At 41.6% G+C, this 22,829-nt stretch overlaps 1 protein-coding gene across 10 annotated transcripts in view; it reads right to left on the reverse strand.

Annotated features, from left to right (window-relative positions):
- Nucleotides 1–22,829, reverse strand: part of LDB3 (LIM domain binding 3) — a 232,294-nt gene that overhangs the window by 36,498 nt on the left and 172,967 nt on the right. For 6 of the 10 annotated variants that reach the window (XM_032776737.2, XM_032776735.2, XM_032776740.2 and 3 more), the window contains 3 exons: nucleotides 16,047–16,082; nucleotides 14,019–14,225; nucleotides 9,809–9,979 (listed from right to left, as the gene is read on the reverse strand). The exons of 1 other annotated variant lie outside the window; for it this stretch is intronic. In XM_032776737.2, coding sequence (XP_032632628.1) covers nucleotides 9,809–9,979; nucleotides 14,019–14,225; nucleotides 16,047–16,082 — 414 coding nt within the window. The remainder of the gene's footprint in view (nucleotides 1–9,808; nucleotides 9,980–14,018; nucleotides 14,226–16,046; nucleotides 16,083–22,829) is intronic. 3 more of the 10 variants (XM_075072495.1, XM_075072494.1, XM_075072496.1) reach the window with 3 other exon arrangements.

Genomic DNA, 22,829 nt, shown 5'->3' on the forward strand with positions numbered 1-22,829 from the left:
TCATAATCATAAAAATAAACTCTGAAGTGATTTTAACCAATTTCTTAAACTGGAGAACTGACAGTTTTAAAGCTTGGTGTCTTCCTTCTCTCTTTCCCTGCATCAGAAACCTAGAAATAGAAATCAGCAAATGCACAACAAATCTGTCTTTTAGCCCAAGTCAACCAGTAGACATGCATTTCTTACCTAAGGTTAGGCAATAAAAACAAAGTGGTAACAACGTTACAAACTGAACCCAGAAAAAGAAACATGAAAAGTATTTGTGGTTTTATTTTTCTCCTTTCCCACAATGTTGTTCATTTCCATTTAGATGAGATCTCTTTCATTATTTTCTTGGAGGAAAAGAGCTGACACCAGTTTGTATGGAAAAGACAGTTACCTTTTCGTACTGGTGTTCTTCGAGTTGTGTTGCTCATGTCTATTCCACAATAGGTGTGTGTGCTCGCCACATTCACCAGTGCTGGTAGTTTCCCTCCTAGCAGTACCCGTAGTGGGGGAGTGCCCCCAGCGACCACTGGAGCAGTATAAGGGGATCTGAACGCTCCCCCCAACCCTCAATTCCTTCTTGCCAGACAACTCCAGCAGAGGGGAAGGAGGGTGGGATGTGGAATAGACATGAGCAACACATCTCAAAGAACACCAGTTATGGAAAGGTAACTGTCTTTTCTTCTTCAAGTGATTGCTCATGTGTATTCCACAATAGGTGATTCCAAGCTATACCTTCTGGAGGTGGGTAGGAGTTCACAAGTTCTCGGGACGGAGCACCACCCTGCTGAACCCGGTGTCATCCCTGGTTTGGGAGACTATTGCATAGTGCGAGGTGAACGTGTGAACCAAAGACCACATGACAGCCCTACAAATGTCCTATATAGGGATGTGGGCCATGAAGGCAGCCAACGAGGCCTGGGCCCGAGTTGAGTGCGCCCTCACAATGGGTGGCGGGGGGACACCTGCCAGCTCATAACAGGAGCAGATGCACAAAATGATCCAACTGGAAAGCCGTTGACTGGAAATCGTCTGGCCTCTCGCGCGCTCAGGTGAGGCAACAAACAGTGTGTCCTTGCTTCAGGAGATGGAAGACTGATAAGGCCAGGTGCACTCTGACTGATGAGGGCACCAGGTCCTGGGCCCTCAGGTGGAGGAGTTAATCAAGGATAAGCTGGATCATGGCAGATGTTGGGGACACACCTTGGTCTACCGCCCACCTAGAAAACTGAGACCACTTCACCATGTAGGAGCAGCGAGAGGAAGGCTGTCTATTTTTGAGGAGGATGCGCTGAACCTGTTCTGAGCATGTTCTTTCCTCACCACCTAGCCACTGAGCAGCTATGCCATGACGTGAAGAGCTGCCAGGCTGGGGTGGAGGAGGCGGCCCTGGTCCTGAGAGAGCAGGATGGGGTGGCAACGGCCACGGTGGAGCCACCGCCAGGCCCGAGAGGGTCCCGTACCAGTGCTGCCTGGGCCACTCCAGGGAAATGAGGAAGACTCCGGCTTTCTCTATCTTCATTTTCTCCAGGACCCTGCTGATAAGAAGGAATGGTGGAAAGGCATAGAGAAGCTGGTCTGACCAGGACAGGAGACATTGGAGATAGCACCCTTCCCTAAGCTCCCCCAGAGCAGAACTGGGGGCATCGTCGGTTCTACTGGATCGCAAATAGGTTCACCTGAGGAGTTCCCCACCTGTGGGCCACTTCTGGGTGTAGAAGCCATTCGTGCTGAGAGGAAAAGTCTTTGCTCAAGTGATCCACCCTCACGTTCTGGGCACCCAGCAGGTGAAAAGCTTTTAGGTGGATGTTGTGGGCTATACAGAAATCCCACAGACTGAGGACTTCGTGGCAGAGGGCAGAGGATCAGGCTCTGCCTTGCCTGTTGATATAGAACATTAAGGCCATGTTGTCAGTGAGGACCCTGACTACTTTGCCCTTCAGGTGTGAACGGAAGGCCATACATGCCAGTCGCACCACCCTGAGTTCCTTGACATTTATATAAAGGGTCAGGTCTTGCACAGACCTCAAGACTTGGGTCTGAAAATTCCCCACATGGACCCCTCAGCCCAGGTTCGATGCATCAGACATCAATTCCAACCCCTTCGAGTATGCTGCTTGGGGTGGACCACCAGCACAGGGAGGTGATCACAGAGTTTGGCAGGGTAAGGACTTTGTCCATTCTGTCCATGGCCTGGGAGAACTTCGAGGCTAGCCAGAGCTGGAGAGCCCTAATCCTGAGTCTGGCCTGGCAGACCACATATATGCTGCTGCCTCTGAACCAGGAGTAACAGCAGTGCCAGGATCTAAGTCAGCCATGGGACCGCGATCTCAAGGTGGACAAACGGCACCGATGGTAGTAGATGCTTGGCGAACGGCCTCGATGTGTGGACCCGCGACGGCGAGATGCCAGCGATCGACGGCCTGGGCTATGGTGCCTTGGCAGCGACTTGGAGTGGGAGTCCAAGTGGGAACGGTGTCAATGGTTGTGCCGTGACTGACTGCAGTACCTCCTTCGAGATGAGGACCGTTGGTGACATCCGCCATGGTCCTGTCAATATTCGCTCTGCGAAGACGGGCGGTGCTAAGAGTCCCGGTCGGACAGCACCCATTCAGACAGTCTGGCTGGCATCGAAGGTGATCCACATGGACTGAGCCCTCAACGGTCACTGGGTGGTGCGCGGTGTCGGGAACATTCCCTCAACCGAGACTAGTACTGGGCTGGTGGCAACTGTGGCGATCCTAGCAGCGGCTTGCATTAGCTGACATTAGCGGAGCTTTGGGCACTGGCATGGATGTGACATTCCTGGCTGCCTGGAGGGCTTCAGGCATAGATGGCATCCGGACATCCAGAGAGGCCTGCTCCGAAGGGGCTGGGCTACTCTGCTCAACATGAGTCAGAGGCCTAGGGCCTGGTGGGGATCGAGGGCTACCTGAATGGGCCTAGCCTCTGTCCCAGACTTCCCTCAGTGCTGTTGCGGAGAAGGAGTCTTTCCGGTCCTCTTGGCATGCCTCATGGAAGGGGAGCGGTGCCAACTGGTCAATGGTACTGGAGGGTCTTCACGTACCGACGCCACGGTGCCGGGTACTGGTTTGAAGCGGTGTGCCAGAGTTGGGGCCAGTGCCGACTCCATCAGGATGGCTCGGAGCCTAATGTCCCTTTCTTTTTCAGTCCAGGGCCTGAACAACTTGCAGATCTTGCACCTTTCGCTGATATGGCTTTCTCCCAAGCAGCGCAGACAGTCCACATGTGGGTCACTCCTTGGCACAGAACACCTACAAGAGCCGAACGACTTAAATCCTAGGGCATGGGGCATGCCCTGGCCTGCGCTCACTAACTAATTAAACTAACTGAAATAGCTAACTGACTACAGGTACTAATGAACAAACAAACAGTTCTGGGGACAAGCTGCAGCAAAGCTGGAGCTGAGCAGTTCCAACGCACCTTTATTGGCAGCAAGAAGGAACTGAGGGTGGGGGGAGCAAGCAGCTCCCCTTATACCGCGCCAGGCAGGCACCACTCCAGACGACGCAGTGGGGCGCTCCCCCCTATGGGTACTGCTAGGGGAAAAACTTCCAGCATTGGTGCATGTGGCAAGCACGCACACCTATTGAGGAATACACATGAACAATCACTCCAAGAAGAACCTGTAGTTGGCCTCATGAGCAGTTAATATACCATGGACGTAACAGGAAGTAAGTAACCTTACTAGTTACTTCCTACTTACTAGTACACACAGTCACCATTTTTCCCTCAATGACACCAGGCTAAGCTTAATGTAGTCACACAGGTGTAAATGAGAGAAGAATTTGGACCACTGTCAAGAAAACACACACCAGATAGTTTTTGTGTCTCAGGATTTTAGATTCAGGTGATGCTTCCTTAGTTTTATTCATGAAGAGCCACTGGTTCATCCAACTAAGTCCGATTGCAGAGTCCAGCTCTGGGATTTTATGGACAACAGATGAGACTTGCATTGGTTTTCAGTGAATTAAGCCCTCACTTGGAACATACAATTAACAGAGAACCTTGGGAACTGGGTTCTCCTGTAACTCCTACCTGGCTCAATCCATCCTTCCCGGTCTTATCCCTGCTTAGTAGATACTGTGCCTGAGACAGGACTGTGGTGTCAGTCTGAGTGGGCAGTTTTTAGAAATCACTAACCTGATATAAAAAATTGTTGTGAGAAAGTCTTTCTTAAGCCATCACATTTTTTCTGGATTTCTTTCCCTCTCGTTCTGATGGATTTGTCAGTGACTGTATACACAAACAGAAGTTTTATATCCTACCTCTCTCTCGCTGCTGGCTGATGCCTTACAGCCCAGCAGTTGTGACACTATAATGACTTCTCTGGCAGTTAAATGTCAATATCAGAAGCACTGGATTGTGGCATCGCTGAACAAATCAGACAGCAGGGAGAAGCCGAGTATAAAGGAAACAGCTTCGGTTTATGAACAAATGATCTTAATAATCAGTTTGGTTAATAAAATAAATGCTCCTCGGAATAACCTGAAATTTGCATTATGAAATTTTAGAAAGTTACCACACTGCTAAATGTTGGCAGGGTCAGGTGCTAAGACCACAAATATTTGGAATTATTCTTTGGAGCCAATGTGCAGTTTCCACTCCAATTACCTCTGCTGTGGACCAACAATGAGCAATTGCTTCTAGGGGTATGTCTACACTACCTGTCAGATCAGCGGGCAGCGATCAATCCAGGGGGGATTGATTTATCGCGTCTAGTCTAGATGTGATAAATCGACCCCCAAGCACTCTCCCGTCAACTCCTGTACTCCAGCGCCACAAGAGGTGCAGACAGAGTTGACGGGAGAGCTACATTATTTACATAGCTAAAGTTGAGTAACTTAGATTGATCCAGCTCCCTAGTGTAGACCAGGGCTAAGCTGCTATTTGCTACTTGCTGCAAACAGCTTCTGAGCAGTTTCTGAGCATTATTCCATACAATCACTATTCTAATCTGTTTCTGCTTTCTTTGCCTTATTATGGGAAGCTGAATGAATTTGCACATTTAGGAGTCTCTTCATTTATCCATGTCCAAGTGATTTTACATCTGTAACTCCCATTAGAGCAAAGGGCAATCACCCATGCAAATCCCTTTTGCTGCCATTTTAAAACAGATCCCAATAGTAGCAATCTGGAAGGCTTGGAGTGCAGACTAACAAAATTTTGATGCAAATTCCCTGGCTTGCGAGAGTAAGCACCACGACTTACATTTGTTACAAATTTTGTTCTTATCTATGGATAAAGTTTAATTACAAACAGAGAGAAATATTTCCCATGAGTTTACATGTCAGCTAGGACCACATCCTCTAAAGGAATAACTTTTGAGTGCCAATCATCACGCCTAACTATATGTAGTATTTTTTTCCCCTTGAGCAAGTAAGAGAGCTTCTTTGGTAATTAAATTTTTTTTTACCAATCTCAATGATCTCAGACCCAATTCTGAAATAAATAAATTCTAGTTAAAATCAGAGAAATTTGGGTGGGAGGGAAGCATTCAATCAGACAAGATAGACCCAGCACTATTTACAAGTGTAACCAAGCACAGAGTCGGATGCAAATGCAGTAAAAGAATTCTTTTGGAAAACACTGAGCATCCACCCTTTGAAAATAAGACCTCTTTAAGATGTCTCAAGTTAGACACCCAAAAGTAATGGAGGGATCCAAAATCACCGGTCACTTTTAAAAATCTTGGCCACACACATAGAAAGCTGAAAATCGACACTTTTCTGAATACTTGTAAAACTGTTTGTTTAGTGAAGTGATGCAATGTCAATAAGAGGGCTCCTTCCAAGATGCTGAAGGTATTATGGCAAGATTTTCCACTCCAGGCAACATCTGGCTTCTCAGTGAATTCCCATAGCAATTATTTTGCTTTATTTCACCATATATATACATATTAAATTAATCCAGTGCCTCATTAACTTTATGTAAAGTGAAAATGTATGGACCACATTAACACATCAATCAGTTCTTCACTTCTCCACATGATCCTTGAGTTCTTACAGCTCTGATTGCTTTCATTTATTTATTTGGAATGGCCATGGCTGCAGATTTGACCTAGGACTTACACTGTTTTCAGACGTTAATGAGGAAAATTAGAAGTCAATTGTAGTGTCCAATGAGATACATTTATCTCTGGTGTATTTCCACTGAAGTCAGTGGAATTACACCAAGAATTAATTTCACCTAGTTTGTTTTAGCTTGCTGAATACGGGAATTATAGAATCAGATGGAGTGCTTAGTGTGTATATTTACATTCCAGAACCAATAACAATTTTCCATCCCATATCTCTTTCAATTCTACATTGTTGCTAGAGCAGGGGTGGGCAAACTACAGCCCAGAGGCCACATTCGGCCCTTCAGATGTTTTGATCTGGCCCTTGACCTGCTGCCAGGGGGCAGGGTCGTGGGCTTTCCCTGCTTCACATGTGCCGTGGCTCCCAGAAGCAGCGGCATGTCCTTCTCCAGCTCCTATGCATAGGGGCAGCCAGGGGGCTCTGCATGCTGCCCCTGCCTCAAGTGCCACCCCCGCCAATGGGCTTCCAGCCAATGGGAGCTGCAGGGATGGCGCCTGCAGACAGGGCAGCGCACAGAGCTGTCTGGCTGCGCCTCCACTTAGGAGCTGGAGGGGGGACATGCCGCTGCTTCCGGAGCTGCTTGAGGTAAGTGCAGCCCAGATCTGCACCCCTGGCCCCCTCCTGTGCCCCAACCGCATGCCACAGTCCTGATTCCCCTCCAGCCCTCCAAACCCCTTGGTCCCAGCCTGGAGCACTCTCCTGCACCCCCAACCCTCATCCCCAACCCCACCCCAGAGACTGCACCCCCAGCTGGTGCCCTCACCCTCTCCTACACCCCAACCCCCAATTTCATTCATGGCCCGCCATACAATTTCCATACCCAGATGTGGTCCTCGGGCCAAAAAATTTGCCCATCCCTGTGTTAGAGAAATGACAACATATTGAAAGGTTTGAGATATGCTTGTGTGGTCACTTATATTTTCTATAATGTTCCCCAGATTTTTATAAATAACATTTCTCCAGATTTGGCCTTCAAACCTGTGTGCTCTTTCCACTGCAAACAGTGCCTTGCAGTGATTTCTGCCTGTTTTATGCTGAGATAAAACACACTTGGATAATTATTACCTCAACTGCATTACTGACTGACTCGGTCTCTCTCATCATCAGCATTATCTAATTGTGCTCAAATAATAAATCTTAAAATCCATTGCCTTCTCTACTATTCAGCTTGATTAAACGTAAATGCTCCATAGCAACTAGGAAAGCCTGGCAGAAAGCATTATGGTAGCATTCTTTGTTTCTAGTGATAACTATTTCTAACTTCTCCCACTAGTGATCTGTCATTAGTAAATCATTGTTTAAAATACAATAAAAGCAGGTCTGATGAACCTTTAAAAATGAGTCAGCTAGTCACATTATGATTCAAATTTTTCACCAAGTAAACACAGTCTGGGATTGCCACCTCTCTTAATTAGACAAACACCACACAAACAAATTTGAATCTGACCTACAACTAGCTGTCTGAGCTATGAGAACATTTTTTAGTCATGTCCTTTAAACCTAACACTTGAAAGATCAAGGTTTTTTCTTAGCTTGGTTTTAATTTAGACAAGATCAAAAAAACAGGCTGCTCCATTGAGTAAATTTTCCACTTCTCAATGTTCTCTCCCAAGCCAATCTTTTAAGAAGTTAGGGACCTCAAACTGGAGTGAATAATGAAGAGTGAAAACAATCTAACTAAAAATAAAAAGGAGAAATGTTTGCAAATATACTAGACTGAGCAGAGATAGAAGATTAAACATTGGATGCTGCTTGTGATATGTTCTTGGACCCAGGGAAAGGTTTAGGCTGCGACAGACAGCTGGAGCCTGCAAGCACTCTGCAGAGGACACAGTAAAAGCATGAAAGCATGTACAAAAGAATGTTACAAGGAGAACAATAGTGACACCTCAGAACTGAACCATGTATGAGTTCAGGTATAAGACGACCACTCTACAGACCTACAGTATAGCACAACCAAGCACATTCCTACAGAAGACAAAACGCACAAGTTACAGAAAAAATATTAAAACAGGACTCTCTGGATAGCTAAGAAAGGTGGTGGTTCAGACAAGTATCTTGTTTGAACGGCATACATTTTTACCCTGTAAGGACCAATATATTTTAATCAGAAGTCATGACAAGCATTTAAATATTCAGCTAATGCCAGAGTAAAGAGCACAAGGGTCTTATGGTCATTTTTGTTGTGCTCAATCCCAAAAGGTTGTTTATAGTCTTACCAATATGGAGTAGGGATTTGCTTTTCAAGAATGTATTAGACACTCCATTTTCTTCGTGCAGCAGTTTAAGTAAAGATATACTGAGGGCTAAAATTATTTAATCAATTATTGTATGTGAAATGCTTCTCAAGCAATGATGTTATCAATATACTTATGAAAATAGGGTGTAGTACTTTGCTTAGTCTCCTTTTGCTGGCTGGTTGTCTGACTCTATGGCATCAGAACAAAAATACAGAGTCAAACAAAAAGTATTTTGAAAGAAATCTGAGATATTAGCAGCTAAAAAAAAGTCAGTATTCATAAATATTTTTAAAGTGTCTTGGTGAAAGAATAGCAGGTTAAAAAAAAAACCCAAAGTCTTGAGAACAGAAAGAACATTTCCTACCAAATTATGCAATTTTAAGATACTGTAGGTCACATTTTTAGCCTCTATTATTTGAGAGTAGTTCATATTATTGAAGGGGAGACTTTTTGTTCCTGGTCACTTAAAGTGGGCTAAAATGTGCAAGATAAATGATTTTCAAAGCTTTTAGGAGCAAAAACTGTAAAAGAGAAAAGAAAAAAGGTACAACATGAATTCACTCTTATTCTTTTGACAATTATGATGATGTAAATAGCAACATCGTAAACTTCACCCATTTTCCCCACAGTCTGAGGACTCTGTTCACCCTAGATATACATGTATAATTCTCAGTATTATACAGCAATTATGAATGCTCAGTGAAGTGAGAATAGACTCTGAATTACTACCTTTGCTCCTTTTAAAATCCTGTATTAACTATATAGTTAAATCTTATTAGAAAAAAACACAGTTAAATAGAAATAAATCAACTTAGTGCCTTTATAGAGAAGTCAACCCCCAAATGAATGGATCTACTGACATCCCGTACATGGCACATCCCATAATACTGAGGTCTGTCACACTCCAGTAAATATTAAAGATCTTACTATACACAGTGTGTTATCATTCAAAGCGTTAAACTGCATTTTGCATTTTCCTCTTTGAACTTCTAAAGAGCGTTATCTTTGTTAAGGTATATTAAAATCCAGATGGATCTTTATATTAGCTTGCCTAATTTATTAACCGGTTTATTTCTTGATAATTTTAACACTGCTGTAATGCAATGTAAAGGATTTTCACTCGCTATTTTAATTATTATGAAACTTTGGTGTCCTCACTACCGGTGACAAAATAGTTTTATTTTTAACATCAGATTTTCTTTTTTTGAAAATGTAAGTTATATTCCTCACTTACAGAGATATTTGATTAATCTTGTCTGAGATTAGTTTGCATCTTGCAATTTCCTTGCAAACAAAAATGCCACACTCCAACAATAAACAACTTCAGAATACATAAAACAAGGCAACATATTTTCCCAATATTCTGCAAACTTGAATAAAGTTCTGCTCCCCACTCCCATGTACACACACACACAAATTCACAGCACTTTTAAACACCAAACAGGGAGACATTTGCAAAAAGACAATGCAAAAAAGCATTACCTTTGGAAAGAGGAAGAGAAGGAATCTTGTACTACAGAGAGGGGAGTGGCTGATGGTGGTGTCATCTGACTGGATGTGTTTTGAGTAACAGTAGCAGGCTGATTGGCTGAAGCAACTGGCACAGGAGCAGAGGCAGAGCTGGTAGACACTGGCGCATGCTCAACAGGGGTACTAATTAGAGTTAAATTAAATAAAACAAGAAGCATCTTAAAAAGTGTATGTTTACTGTGTAAAGGCACAAAACCCACTGTGTTTGGCCCCAAAAGTTGCAAACAGAGTGGCAAGCTGTATAATTGGGGGTGGAGCACAGATATGGAAGGTCAAAAGCACATTTGTTAAGCTTTTTCTGTAGCTGAGTTAGGACTAAAATTAGGTTTAATGCTGAGTTCAATAATGTTCTCATTTGGGTGAAATTCATCCCACCGCGCAAAAGGCCTTACTACCCAATCCTGGTCCCACTGAATTTAATGGCAAAAAAACTTCCAGCATGTGAGACTTAGGTGGTTGTGTAGAGGCCTGCCAAGAATCATCAGTGCTAGGGTAAATTTCACTCACTTATGCATAATGTTAACTTCCGGATCAGAGATTACATTAGGTGGAAGCATTAAAAAAATTATACTGATGAAAGGAACCCAGTTGTACGATATTGTCATAGGGCTGAATAAACAGAATTGCTACAAGTTACTGCTGTTCTGGATGTTACTGAGCAGAAACTATTGGGGTGTATTCTCCTCAGTGCAATGTGGGGGGTGGTGCATTTCTAGGGAGCTAATTATGGCTCAGTCATTCTCTGCTCAGCACTTTCTTCATCCACCAAAAGTTTGAGTAGCAAGCCATGGGCCTGACACGTCCCTCACCACCCCCAACATCAGGGCTCAAAGAAGGGATGGGGTAGCATGTAAGTTTGCTATACCAGTCCTAAGCCTGCTTGGGAGATGAAGTTAGTTTCTGCTCCCTTTGTCACACAAGTGGAGCAGGAGCAGACCAAAGTAACGTATCTGCTCTTATCTGATTACAAAATAGGCTTATTGAAACCAAAACTACATCTAGTCTTCTTGTGTACAAAATATTGATTGTAACACTATATTTAGGTACTTCTATGTCCCTCAGCAACATGATATATGAACACCTCCCAATTGTTAATGGATTTTATCCTCACAACAACTCTGTGAGGTGAGGAAGTGTTATTCTATTTTACAGATGGGAAGTGTAGATTAACTGAGTTGCATAAGGCTACACAGGAAGTTTGTGGCTCATCTGGGGAATTGAACCTAAAGCTCCTGAGTCCCAGGCCACAGCCTATCGATTAGACCATAGCCCCTATCCAGCATGAATAGCACATGCTACATTCAGGAGGAACTCACCAAGTCTTGTGCTGAAATGTTTTAATGACACGTGAAAAACAGAAGGCAAATAGTGAATTTACTAGCCAGCTGTCAGAAAATGAAATAAACACACCTGAGTCATTTGGAACTATCCCATTTGAAAAGGAAACAAACAAACTTCAAAAGAAAGAAACAGGGAAAGGAAACAATTTTATATTTACAAAAAAAAAAATCCCCATCTCTCTCTATATATATTGTTTCTACCATTATGAAATGAACAAACTAGTGAAAATATCCACCACAGAATGAACAAACTAGTGAAAATATCCACCACATTTACAATTTAGGCTTTCAAATTCTTCCACATAAATTTTCCAACCTTCATACACATATGCAAAACTCAGATCTAATCCTCATTGTTCTTGATATCATATTTTAACATGCTGTGGATTCATCTGCCTCAGCCACTATCCAAATATATTATGTATTATTTAAAACCTATAACACTGTAGATGTACAATGCCTTGGCTTCAGAGCTATGAATGCAATACCATGTTTACAGATAAAAGAAAACACAACATATTTGACTGTCTCTGCAAGCAGTGTGGTAGCTGCATTTCCTCTTTTTGCAATGGATATCACACCAAAGTGGAGATACTCTACATTTTACTGTTATGTCTTAGGTCTAGCAAATTTGCATGGACTGAAATCATGCCTCAAAGAACATGGGATTTACTGTATGTTTTTTCTTAACAAGAAACACAAATGAGCAAGACAAAAAACCATGGGTGAAATCCTGTTCCTGCTACAGTCAATGGGAATTTTGCCACAGACTTCATTGGGGTCAGGGTTTCACGCCATGGGTAATAAGCCTATGGTATGGTTATTTAATTTTTGTAGTGGATCTTTTCAATGTGAGCCGAAACACATACCCAGTAATTAATCAAACAAAGGAACACTAAGAACTTATATGAACATGCACCTGTGTGGGGGCAGGTTTGAGGTAGACGGGCATGTCATAGTAGATTTAATAAAACTGAACACAAGCACATTAGACTACATTATAAGGACATCAAACAATAATGTTACCTGTTTTTAAGGTTTCTTTACTTAGGCACTAGAAATCTAAAAATCACAGAGGCCTGAATCCTTCTGCAACTACAGATCACTAGCATATGCATTCATTATTCCAGAGAATAAGAAGATAGTTACACAAAGCATATATAAATAGCTCAACTAGCAATGTGATCTTGCTGCCTTTAACTTCTGCACTTTGGACCTAGTACTTTGTTTACTTTTACCAGTAGAATCCAGAGTAACTTCACTGTCTTTACTGGAATGACTCCAGATTTACCACAGTGTAATGATAGCAGAAACGAGTTGTTCCCTGTTCTATGAATGCTTGTAACTCTGTTGAACAATCAGTTATTGTATTAACCCCTATAAAATCTTAGACTGGAAATACTGTCCCTACTAAAGGCAATGGGTGGTTGCCATTGACTTCACCAGAGCCAGGATTTCACCTTTTGTATCTACAGGAGGCACATTCCAAACACATTAAAGAGCAAGCTGTAGAAATATGTGGCAATTTAGCAAGTGTCTCTCTCTTTTTTGGGGTAGAAATAATAATACTTAGCACATATACAATGTCTGCAGCTTGAAAGCTCTTTATGAACATTAACTCTTTTTAGAAATGGAGAAACAAATCCAAAGGGAATTCTGCCCTCAGTTAACATATTCAACCCACTGAATGGGTGTAACTTGGGGCAGAATTCAGAGTAACCAAAAACAACCATGAGAATCAGTGGCAGAGCCAGGAGGTTCCTAGCAGTTCTTCAGATGTCTGCTGATTGACTAAGGATGAAGTAATGGTTTATAAAATGAAACAGCTACCGTATATCAAAGCATGAATAGTAATTTTATGAGTAAGTACCTTAAAGTGATTTACTGTTGTTTCCTTACTGGTTCTTCTCCAGTTCACTTTTAACCAACTCCTATTCCATCAGTCTTTACAGTATTGTATATTTTAAGGGGATAATCAAAGGAAATGTAAGTTCTTAAATAGCTCAATATTTTCTTAATAAACTATAAAATGAAATGTTCAGCATGGTAAAGTTATGTGGATGAATATACACACACACATATGTATATTCTGTTATCATTTTGATGTTCACTCATGAGAAAGAACACAGTTCAGCAAAGGTTAAGCCGATGATAATGATTAACAACTATATTTAAAACACATACACAAACACACACAAACACTTAAAAATAAGTACAGATTACACTCCTTTACTTGAGAAGAGTCCTAGCCCTATGAAATTCTGGGTCTACGAGTCTTGCAATAGTAACTGAAGAATGGGTTATTAATGCAGTAGTTAGTCTCTTTTAAGCAGTACACAAAGTTGTTTTTGTTTCGGGTGCTCCAAAGCAATCTCTGGTAGGGTAAAGGATTGAAATTGTAGGGAAGATAAATCAAAATGAGCAGTCAAAGAACTAATCTCTTCTACTGTAGCATATATTAATGATGGAAGTGCTGGAGATTGCAGTTAGAGCAGAACACAACATGAATGTGTTTTGGACTTGCATTAGTAGAAAGAAGAGCTCTATTCAGATGCCAACAGCATCCATTCAATAGAATCAGCTGCTGTTTCTGTGGAGACGGTTCCTAGGTGGCTGTCACCTGTCTGCTGGTAGAGGAAGCCATTAAGAAAGTCACTTACAATGGGAAGCATATGAACTAAAAACTGGTGAAATTTATAGTATGTAGATATTTGCCTTTTAGGCAATGGGATTTTTCATATGAAAGAGTTAGAGAATGTTATTACAAAACCATACCAAAGCCACAAGCCAGGTCAGTTATGGAGTTACATGTTGCAGTGTACCTTTGATTACTGGATGAAGTAAGAGGGGCTTTCTGGCCAGTCCTGATGTAACTGGCTTCCCTTTGACTTGCACCCGTTCCAAACCTCACGGAACCCTTGGAGGCCACTGGCTTAGCTTTGTCAATGTTAGCATCCATGGTGCGTGACTTAGGAGGATGCCAAACACTTGAGGTCACATACTGTGCCACATGATGAGAACCTGTAGGGCTGGGTAACAAAGATTAGAAGGGTGTATGTGCACGAGATATATTTTTAACCACATTATCGGTTGCTTAAATGAATATTAGGTCTTTCAGAGCGAAGAAGAGTACCAGCCAAAAAAGCAGCCAGTGCCTTTAAGTGAGAAGTGTTTTATTTGTTCCACTTAGTTTTTTGAGATCCAAATGCTTACCATGTAATCTAACAAACGGGACATCATTTCAGAACACTCATGTCTAATCCTCTGACGTAGGATTTAGTATTTCAATGCACTGGGAAAGGCCTTAAGGAAAAAGAGTCAGAAACTGCTGAACCTCAGCATTAAAAAAAGCCAGGTTAGCTCTTTGTTTGATGAAGAAGGCTTCAGTTTTCCGACTGACATCTTATTTGGGAAGAGATTTACATAAGCAAATCTCTAATGTCCTCTTATTTTATCCCCTAAGGGTCCTTTGATATCATTGCAGAGTTACATGTGAAATCACATGAATCTTCAATGCCGTACTAAAGACTATGGCCAGGAGTCATTCTGAGAACCAGGATAGAGATCTACAGGTTCATTATAGTCTTCTTATCCTTCAGCTAAAACTGGAGACCACATTATTGACATCACAGTATCAAAATAAGACCTAGCAGAAATGAGACACTGGAGACAATGGAGGTGAAGACATGTTACGACACAACCAAACATAAGTGACTCAGTAGATATAGTGCGACCTCAAAACCAGACAGATGTCTGAAATTGTTAAAGATAGTCCAACAAAGAGAAATTTGCAGTTAAGTTTCAATGAAGCAACCCTGTAAACGTGTAGTCAGTCCTACACAAGCAATAGCGATAGACACTACCCTTCATTCTTTGCTTCTGTTATTTAACATAGATGTGGTTGCTAATTATTTCATATATCAACTCCCTCCCCCTCTGTTCCATCTTATTGGTATGACCCAGTAAATTGCTGATTTTTTTTTCCTTACTGAGAATCCCAGTCATGATTGGTCATGTTGTTAGTGGTGACAATCCTCGCACTTACTCTGATTTTAATTCTCTGCAATACTTTTTCAGATATGGGTTATTTTAAAAGCAGACATAAAACCTTGTTGTGTGTGGAGTAATCAAGATATCAGAGGAAGGTACTGTCTTAAATCTTTATTTCTATGCTCTGAACTTATAAAGAGTTGCTATGCTTTGATAAATAATGGCAGAGCTTCATCCTAGAAGTAGTTGCATTTCAACGTTTGGCGCTGAAATTTTTTTTATCTACAGCTACATAAATGTATATAATACAGATGTACACGTAGATAGACTATGAATTTTGAAAGTGCATTGGGATCTTTCAGGAGGAAAAGCACTCTATACATGCAAAGAAATACTGTATCTTTTTAATCCATGATCAATAAAACTCAAGAATCAGATTCAGAACTGCTTTTAAAATGCCAAGAAGTTCAACTAATTTAAGTTTTAAAAAACTGTGGAGAAGCTTAGACCACAACATTGGAATCTGATTGAAAATGGAAATGGTTCTTGAACTTCTGGACTGTTTACCTCTGCTAAACAATGACAATATTGAACTTCAAAAACATTGATCAAATGCTGCTTATTTTTCTGTTTTCTAGAATTAAAGGTAATGTGGTATATTTTGCACAATTCCAATATAGTTTGCCATCTGGCCAGGAATCTTTCAAATATCTATATGAAAATGAACATCTGTAGCAAATCATCTCAGCTGAAACACCATTATAATTCATCTGTTCAAAGAGTGCATACATCTGATGTATTTTTAGGTAAAAACTTTGTGTGGAAGGTCTGAGGGAAAAAGAATACACAGCAAACGTTACCTGTTTTCAGCTGCTGCAGCAACATTTTCCTTGCCACTGTGAAAGGAGGGGATACAGTATGAATAAAGCAAGTGCAATTACCAGTGGTGGGGGAAGAAGGGAGAATAGCAGCAAAAGAAGGCAGTGTGAGGACAGATGTTTGGTTATCAAAAGCTTTTTAGAGTTATGTTCTAGATGTTTATGACTATTGTTGTTGTGAGAAATACCCTAGAATTATTTTTTTTCTTTTTAAGAATTGGATAAAAAATGTGCTGGAACCCAGATGTGTGATTTTTTTAACAAGCTTTCTCTGTTAATTGTAGGCTATTTTGTAAAATGGAGGCTCAGCGACACAGTACAAATCAACCGCTCTGTGAATGTACAATATATCATCTCATGTATAGCCTTGGCTTCAATAATGGTCCTGTTTAAAAAATAACCCTTTAGTATCCCAGTAGAACATACTCATGTGCCAATTCCAGTTTGTGAAGACAATCATAGTCAGAGTTGGTTTGTCCCTGGGTAGCCAATGTTCTGAAGTGATACCCAGTCTTAGAGAAGATGTGCACTACCAGTATGTGCTCTATGTGAGGCTGTTGTTTTTTAATGGCTAACAGGGACTCCTACGAGATGGGCTGCATTACATGCCTGGGCTCACTTAAAAATGTGTAAGAGGCAATTCATCCTGCCCAGATAGGCCCTAAGAGACAAAGCCTAGGATTATGCCTCTGCAGCGTGGAGCTCAACTGGAGCTGAGCAACACAGTGAGGCTACATGCAACAGAGACTCTTGTCAGATTCCTCTTCTCCCCTCCCTACCAAGCCTTTACTCTCCTCCTCCCCCAAAAGTAACAAGTTCATGTTGGGGGATAACGAAGGAAGGGAAAGCATCTGGGGCATTCGACTCCAGCCCTGCTTTCCGCTCCATGGTCCTAGTGCTGGGGAAAGAGATAGCAGGTGGCACAGAGCCACTTGGAGGGGTGAGCTGGCAAGTGCCTTTATGAGATGCCATTTTGAACTTGTAATACATATAAGACTCGAATTTACTTTAATGTGAGTCACACAGGAGCTGAAGGACAAGACACTAAGGCCTAGTCTAACATCTATTTAAGTTAAATGAAGGATTCCCATTGATGTCAATGGCAAGACACCCACAGATTTCAATGGTACAGAATTAGGCCTTGGTTCTGCAAACACTTACTTATTCATGTGCTTAACTATAAGCTTCAGATTAGTTTCAGCACAGTCAATGAGACTATTAATATGAGTACAATTAAGTATGTGTATAACCGTTAGAAGGACTTTAATTCTCCATCTTATAATTTTGAAACATAATTTTTCAATTTATTAAAATCTTTTAGGACCTGATTCAGGAAAGTACTTATGAATAGGTTTACATCTATTCTTACTAAGTACTGTACTAAGTACAGTATATGCTTAAATATCATCTCGAATAGGGATGCTTATTCTGGCACCTAAGAGTAAAAAAAGATGCAATGTAAATTTTAAATCTACTGATTTGTTAGGCCAAGTCATTTTTCTACTTTGCTTATGGTATTTAAAAAGTTTCACTGAATGTTTCTGTATATGATACTTATTACCATTGATTATATACTGTTTGACCGTTTCTAATCTGGATAGAGGTTTTTTAATAATACAATACTAATTAAGAAGCCATTTGCTTTCAAAGGTAATTGGTAGAAAGATAAAGTACAATTCCTCTTATAGCCACAGTGAGTCGGCCCTGACTGCATCTCTTAGGACAACAGAAATCCTTGATAGCAGCTGCTGAATTTTCATTTTCCGAGGAGGAAGTGTGCTAGTGAAGGAGGTTTCTCCTCTAGGAAGTGGTGTGTGTGTGTTGGTTGTTGTTGGTTCTGTTTTTTATTTTGCTGAAGGGAAGGTGGATAACACAGTAGAGATAGAAGAGCCATTCCCTTCTCTCCATAAGGTGGGCTAGTATTAGACACTGCTGCGCATGTATGTTATATATAAATATACTAAGCTAGACCCTTAACAGGTGCAACTCAGTGGAGTGGCACTGAAGTACATGAACTACTCTAATTTACAGCTGTGGGTCTGGCTCATTGTATTTGTTTGTCTCTCCTTTTTCTCCTTCTCACAATATTTCCTAAACTCAAAAGTGTACGAGTCCAAAGGAAGCTTTCAAAACCCACAATGTCAGAAATCAAGCAGAACAAGTTTATCTGCCTTTAATAAGGATGTCATAGTGCTCAGAATGGAAGATACTGGCTTAAAACTGAATCCCCAAGAAATGTGAAGCTGGATCAGTTCACCTCTCTAGAGTGTTGACAAACCAAACACTAGCTCTATAGAAGACCAAGTTGTGAGTTCACTGGAATGTAATATATCAAGTAGCCAGGCTTAAAAAGGGGTGGGGGGATTTGTTAGAGATTTAGTCTGTGGAAAGAAAAGAAGTGTTAAAATAATATACCAACAACCAAAGTCATGCAAGAATATTAAAAAACAAACTCATAGCGGGAAAATTTGAAGCGTGATTTATTTCCAATATAGCAAAATGGGTTATAAAAAAAAATGCACAGTCCAGACCAACAGACAAGCAATTGGGATAAGGCTTCTAGTAGCATTAGGCCACTGCAGTTATGGTTAACCTGATTCATCCTCTCCTGCTACAGCAGAGGTGGGCGAAATCCTGGCTGAATTGAAGCTAATGGCAGTACTCCCAATGACTTCACTGGGGTCAGCACGTCACCCTAACTCTTTCACTGACTGTGCAAGTGTAGGGCACTGCTTAATGATGGTGGCAGGGGAGTTCTGATAGTTAAAGAAGAGAGAGGTATGGAACAACTATAATAAACACAATTCCACAGAACAAAGCAGGAGAAAAGGGACTGATTCAGAGCAGAGAGAAAAGGGAAAAGACAAACTCAAACGCACACAACCACATTTTCATCAGGGATTATTCTTCTCTCTGTGAATGAGAACAACTCCATAATTGACTCAGCTGAACTGGAATTTGGACTCAGCTATTGGTATAGAGTATTGACAGAGGGTTTTGAAGATGAAATGGACCAAACCCTAACCCTTTCCACTATGTGAATGTTGAACTTAATTTGCTTTCTAAAACCACTGTACTTATTGCATTTAATGGGTCAAATTCATCCCTACTACAAGCTCAGTAAAGTCAATGGAACTACATCACGGAAGAATTTGATCGAATGAGATTCAAACTATTTTTGTATTGTGATTATACAGGCTGATCATACAAATATGATTACAGAGGTGGAGAGTAGCTTTGGGCTATCAGGGAGAGATTCAAACCTGGGCTTTCTTCAGTCCCTGTTGTCCCCCATACAGGTGAGCCAGCTTTAGATAGTAGGGCCTTGTATAATGTCCCCTCTAATAAAATGGTGGCAACTTCCACAGATTTCAGTAGGAGCTTCATATGTGCATCAGAGAACATATTTGTCCATTCTACTGTTAGTCTCAGTTACACAGTGCAGTATATAGTTGAAATTAGGAGACGTTTGATAATACAATGCATGAAATGATCATGAACAGAGACCAAGTGAACTGAAATAAGACTTTTAAAAACCAGGGGTCGGCAACCTTTCAGCAGTGGTATGCCAAGTCTTCATGTATACACTCTAATTTAAGGCTTCACGTGCCGGTAATACATTTTAATGTAAGCTGTAGGTTGCTAACCCCTGCACTAAACTATCAAGCTTAAGAATTTTAATAAATTAGGTAACAAAATGCAATACACGTTTGCCATACACATTTACAAAAACACACTTGTTACTTTCTGTCGAATGCCAAAAGGCTCTGAACTTTAGAGAGCTTTTATAAGGATTTTAGAGAATCTGAACAGCATACAGTACAGTTTACAGTTGTGTTTTTCACTTAGAAACCAAATGTAAGAGATTGTTAAACCAGCACTCAAGTTAAGCACATTTTCCACTCACTCCTAAAAAGAGAAAGATAGACTTTCTCCAGAATTAACAAAACTAATTCCTCTAAAATCATGCAGATACAGAGAGGACAGATTAGAAAATAAAAGAAATAAATTTTGGAATGAAGAAAAAAAATGTGGGTCATTCTCCAGTTCTCATTCCTGCTTTGCTATCTTTATTCTGGGCTCAGCTCCCTAACTCAGAACCCGCCTGTGCTGCTGTATTAGAGTTCCTCTAATTTTGCCTTCCTGCACTTTGAACTGTATGATGAGGCTTGATCTACACTGGTAACTTATGTTGGTATAACTACATCACTCAGGGATGTGGAAAATCCACACCCCTTAGCATAGACCACTCATGCCTCCCCATGTGTGTGACCTCTCCTTGGCTTGTACCCAGCCTGGGGCCACCATGCTTTCCCCGTCCCAAGAGTTACCCACGGGGAGTGGGAGGCCTCTGTCCTGTGCAGCACAGCAGCTGCCTGAGAAAGAGCCTGGCTGGGGAGGTGGCGCTGATGATGGGCTGTTCCCCACTCGGGCCTGGCTGCTGGGGACAGGGGCTGAGCGAGCCGGAATCATGCCACGGGAGTGGGTGCTCTGGCTCACTTGGCCTTTCTCTCTGGCAGCTGGGCTTAGGCTGGGGGATAGCTCTCCGCCACCTCCCCAGCTGGGCTGTCTCTCAGGCCAGCCACCGTACTGCACAGAGCAGTGACCCAGACCAGCGGCATAAGTGGCTGGTCCCACCTCTTCTGCTCCCTGCCTGGGCCCAGCTGCCAGGGACAGGGGCCGAGCATGCCGGCAGACAAGCACAGCAGGAGAAGGACAGAGACCCTTTCCCTCCCCCTCAGCAGGCCAGGCAGAAATCTGGGGGGCACCTGACACATACACATACCCAGATTCCCCTTTACGCATCACCTATGCCCCTGAGTGACGCAGACACACTGACTTAACTACTAGTGTAGATAGTGCTATGTTAATGGGAGGGCATCATAGCTACTGCCTCTCAGAAAAGGTAGTTACCTGCATTGACAGGAGAAGCCCTCCCATTTGTGTGGGTAGCATCTTCACTGAAGCGCTACAACAGTGCTGCTGCAGCCTTGTAAGTGTAGACAACCCCTTGGCTTCCACTGGCTTCAATGGGAGCAAGAGTGGGCTTATTACAGATTAAAAAAAAAAATCCAGTGAACAGTTCTTTTAAAAACAAAAAAAGTTTGGATTTAAACTTTCCCCTGGAGTGTTTACAACTGGAACGCTGTGCTGGAGTGTGATACACTATCAGTGAAAGGGAAACTAACTAGTCCACATTGTTTAAGTTGAATGAAGTGCAAAAGGTCCACTAGCCCAATACAGTAAATGGTGAAACGTGAAGTAGGATTCTTTAAAAAGTCTTTCATTTGAATAATTTAAAGTAGTATAAGTAACTTGAGTGAAGACATTCCTACTTAAAAACATTATTTTAAATCTGAAAATGTTCCTTAAAATATCTCAGCACCATTTAATTCAATATGTTATGTGATTAAGTGGCTATTTCTTCATATCCAGGCATTTTAAATTCAGCTGAAGGGCTCTTTCCCTCCTTGTTACAAGCTCAGAGATCAGGCACCTTATACATAGTAAAAGCCTGATTATGCAAGGTGCTGAAGGCTTCCTAGGAGGCCTTCATGTTTTCTCTCTGTAGGTACTTTTAGGGTGCTATCAGTGCAATATCTGAGTGCTACATAAACATCCCTGAATTTATCCTCACAGCATTCCCGTGCAGTAGGGAAGTATTATTTCTGTATAACAGAGGAAGAATTGAAGTGGAAAGAGATTAAGGACCCAATTTTCAGAGGTACTGAGTACCTGCATCTCCTATAGACTCCAACTGGAGGTGTTGGTGCTCAGCACCTCTGAAAATTAGGCCCTGAGTAATTTGCTTTTTGTCACACAGAAAGTCTGTGGAAAGGGTATTTAGGGATCTGGGGCAAACAAAATAGTTGGGGATTGGTTCTGCTTTAAGCAAGGGGTTTGACTAGATGACCTCCTGAGGCCCCTTCCAACCCTGATATTCTATGATTCTAAGGCTAGAAACTGAATCAAGCTGTTCTGAATCCCAATCCAGTATCTTAAAATATCCCCCATCTTTGAAGTCAGTGGGGATTGAGGATACTCAGCATCACTTGTGAGATTGGACCTTAACAGAGAGTATGCAAAAGGGGAAAGAATATGAGAGGGCTATAGCTAGTTCTTTATCAGTATTCTGCTCTATGACCATTAAGTAGTCTTCTGTCCTACCAGCCAGAGCACAGGCTGAGGTGCTTGGTTTGAAGTTAAAGGAAACGAAAAGTACAATTGATAAATTACCAGGTTCTACACTTCTAGCAATTAAAGGTTCTATCTTCCCATTGATAAGTGGGATGTTTATGGGCATTACATACATAAATCCCATTATTAATAAATGGAAATACAGACTATGCTAGATGTTTGCTAAAAATCTGGTCCTTAATAAATTTCCTATGTTGTTCTTTTATATAGCAACGAAGAGTCCTGTGGCACCTTATAGACTAACAGACGTATTGGAGATTAGTCTATAAGGTGCCATAGGACTCCTTTGTCGCTTTTTACAGATCCAGACTAACACAGCTACACCTCTGTTCCTTTATATAGTTTATTTATCCTTTATTGTTTTCTTTTTTTATCATAAATATATTTGTCTGCAACTTAGAGTTCCTTTTCAGAAAGGACAATACAAGGAGAATTGTCTGTGAATATTTGGTGGAAGTTAGGAAGAAATTTTCCCTGTGGGCAAGTTATTTCATCATTGCCTACCAGAGGATTTCTTGTACCTTCCTCCGAAGTATCTGGTACTGGGAACAATCAGGGACAGGATAC

The sequence above is a fragment of the Chelonoidis abingdonii genome, chromosome 15, assembly GCF_003597395.2.
Source record: "Chelonoidis abingdonii isolate Lonesome George chromosome 15, CheloAbing_2.0, whole genome shotgun sequence".
Taxonomy (NCBI): Eukaryota; Metazoa; Chordata; order Testudines; family Testudinidae; genus Chelonoidis; species Chelonoidis abingdonii.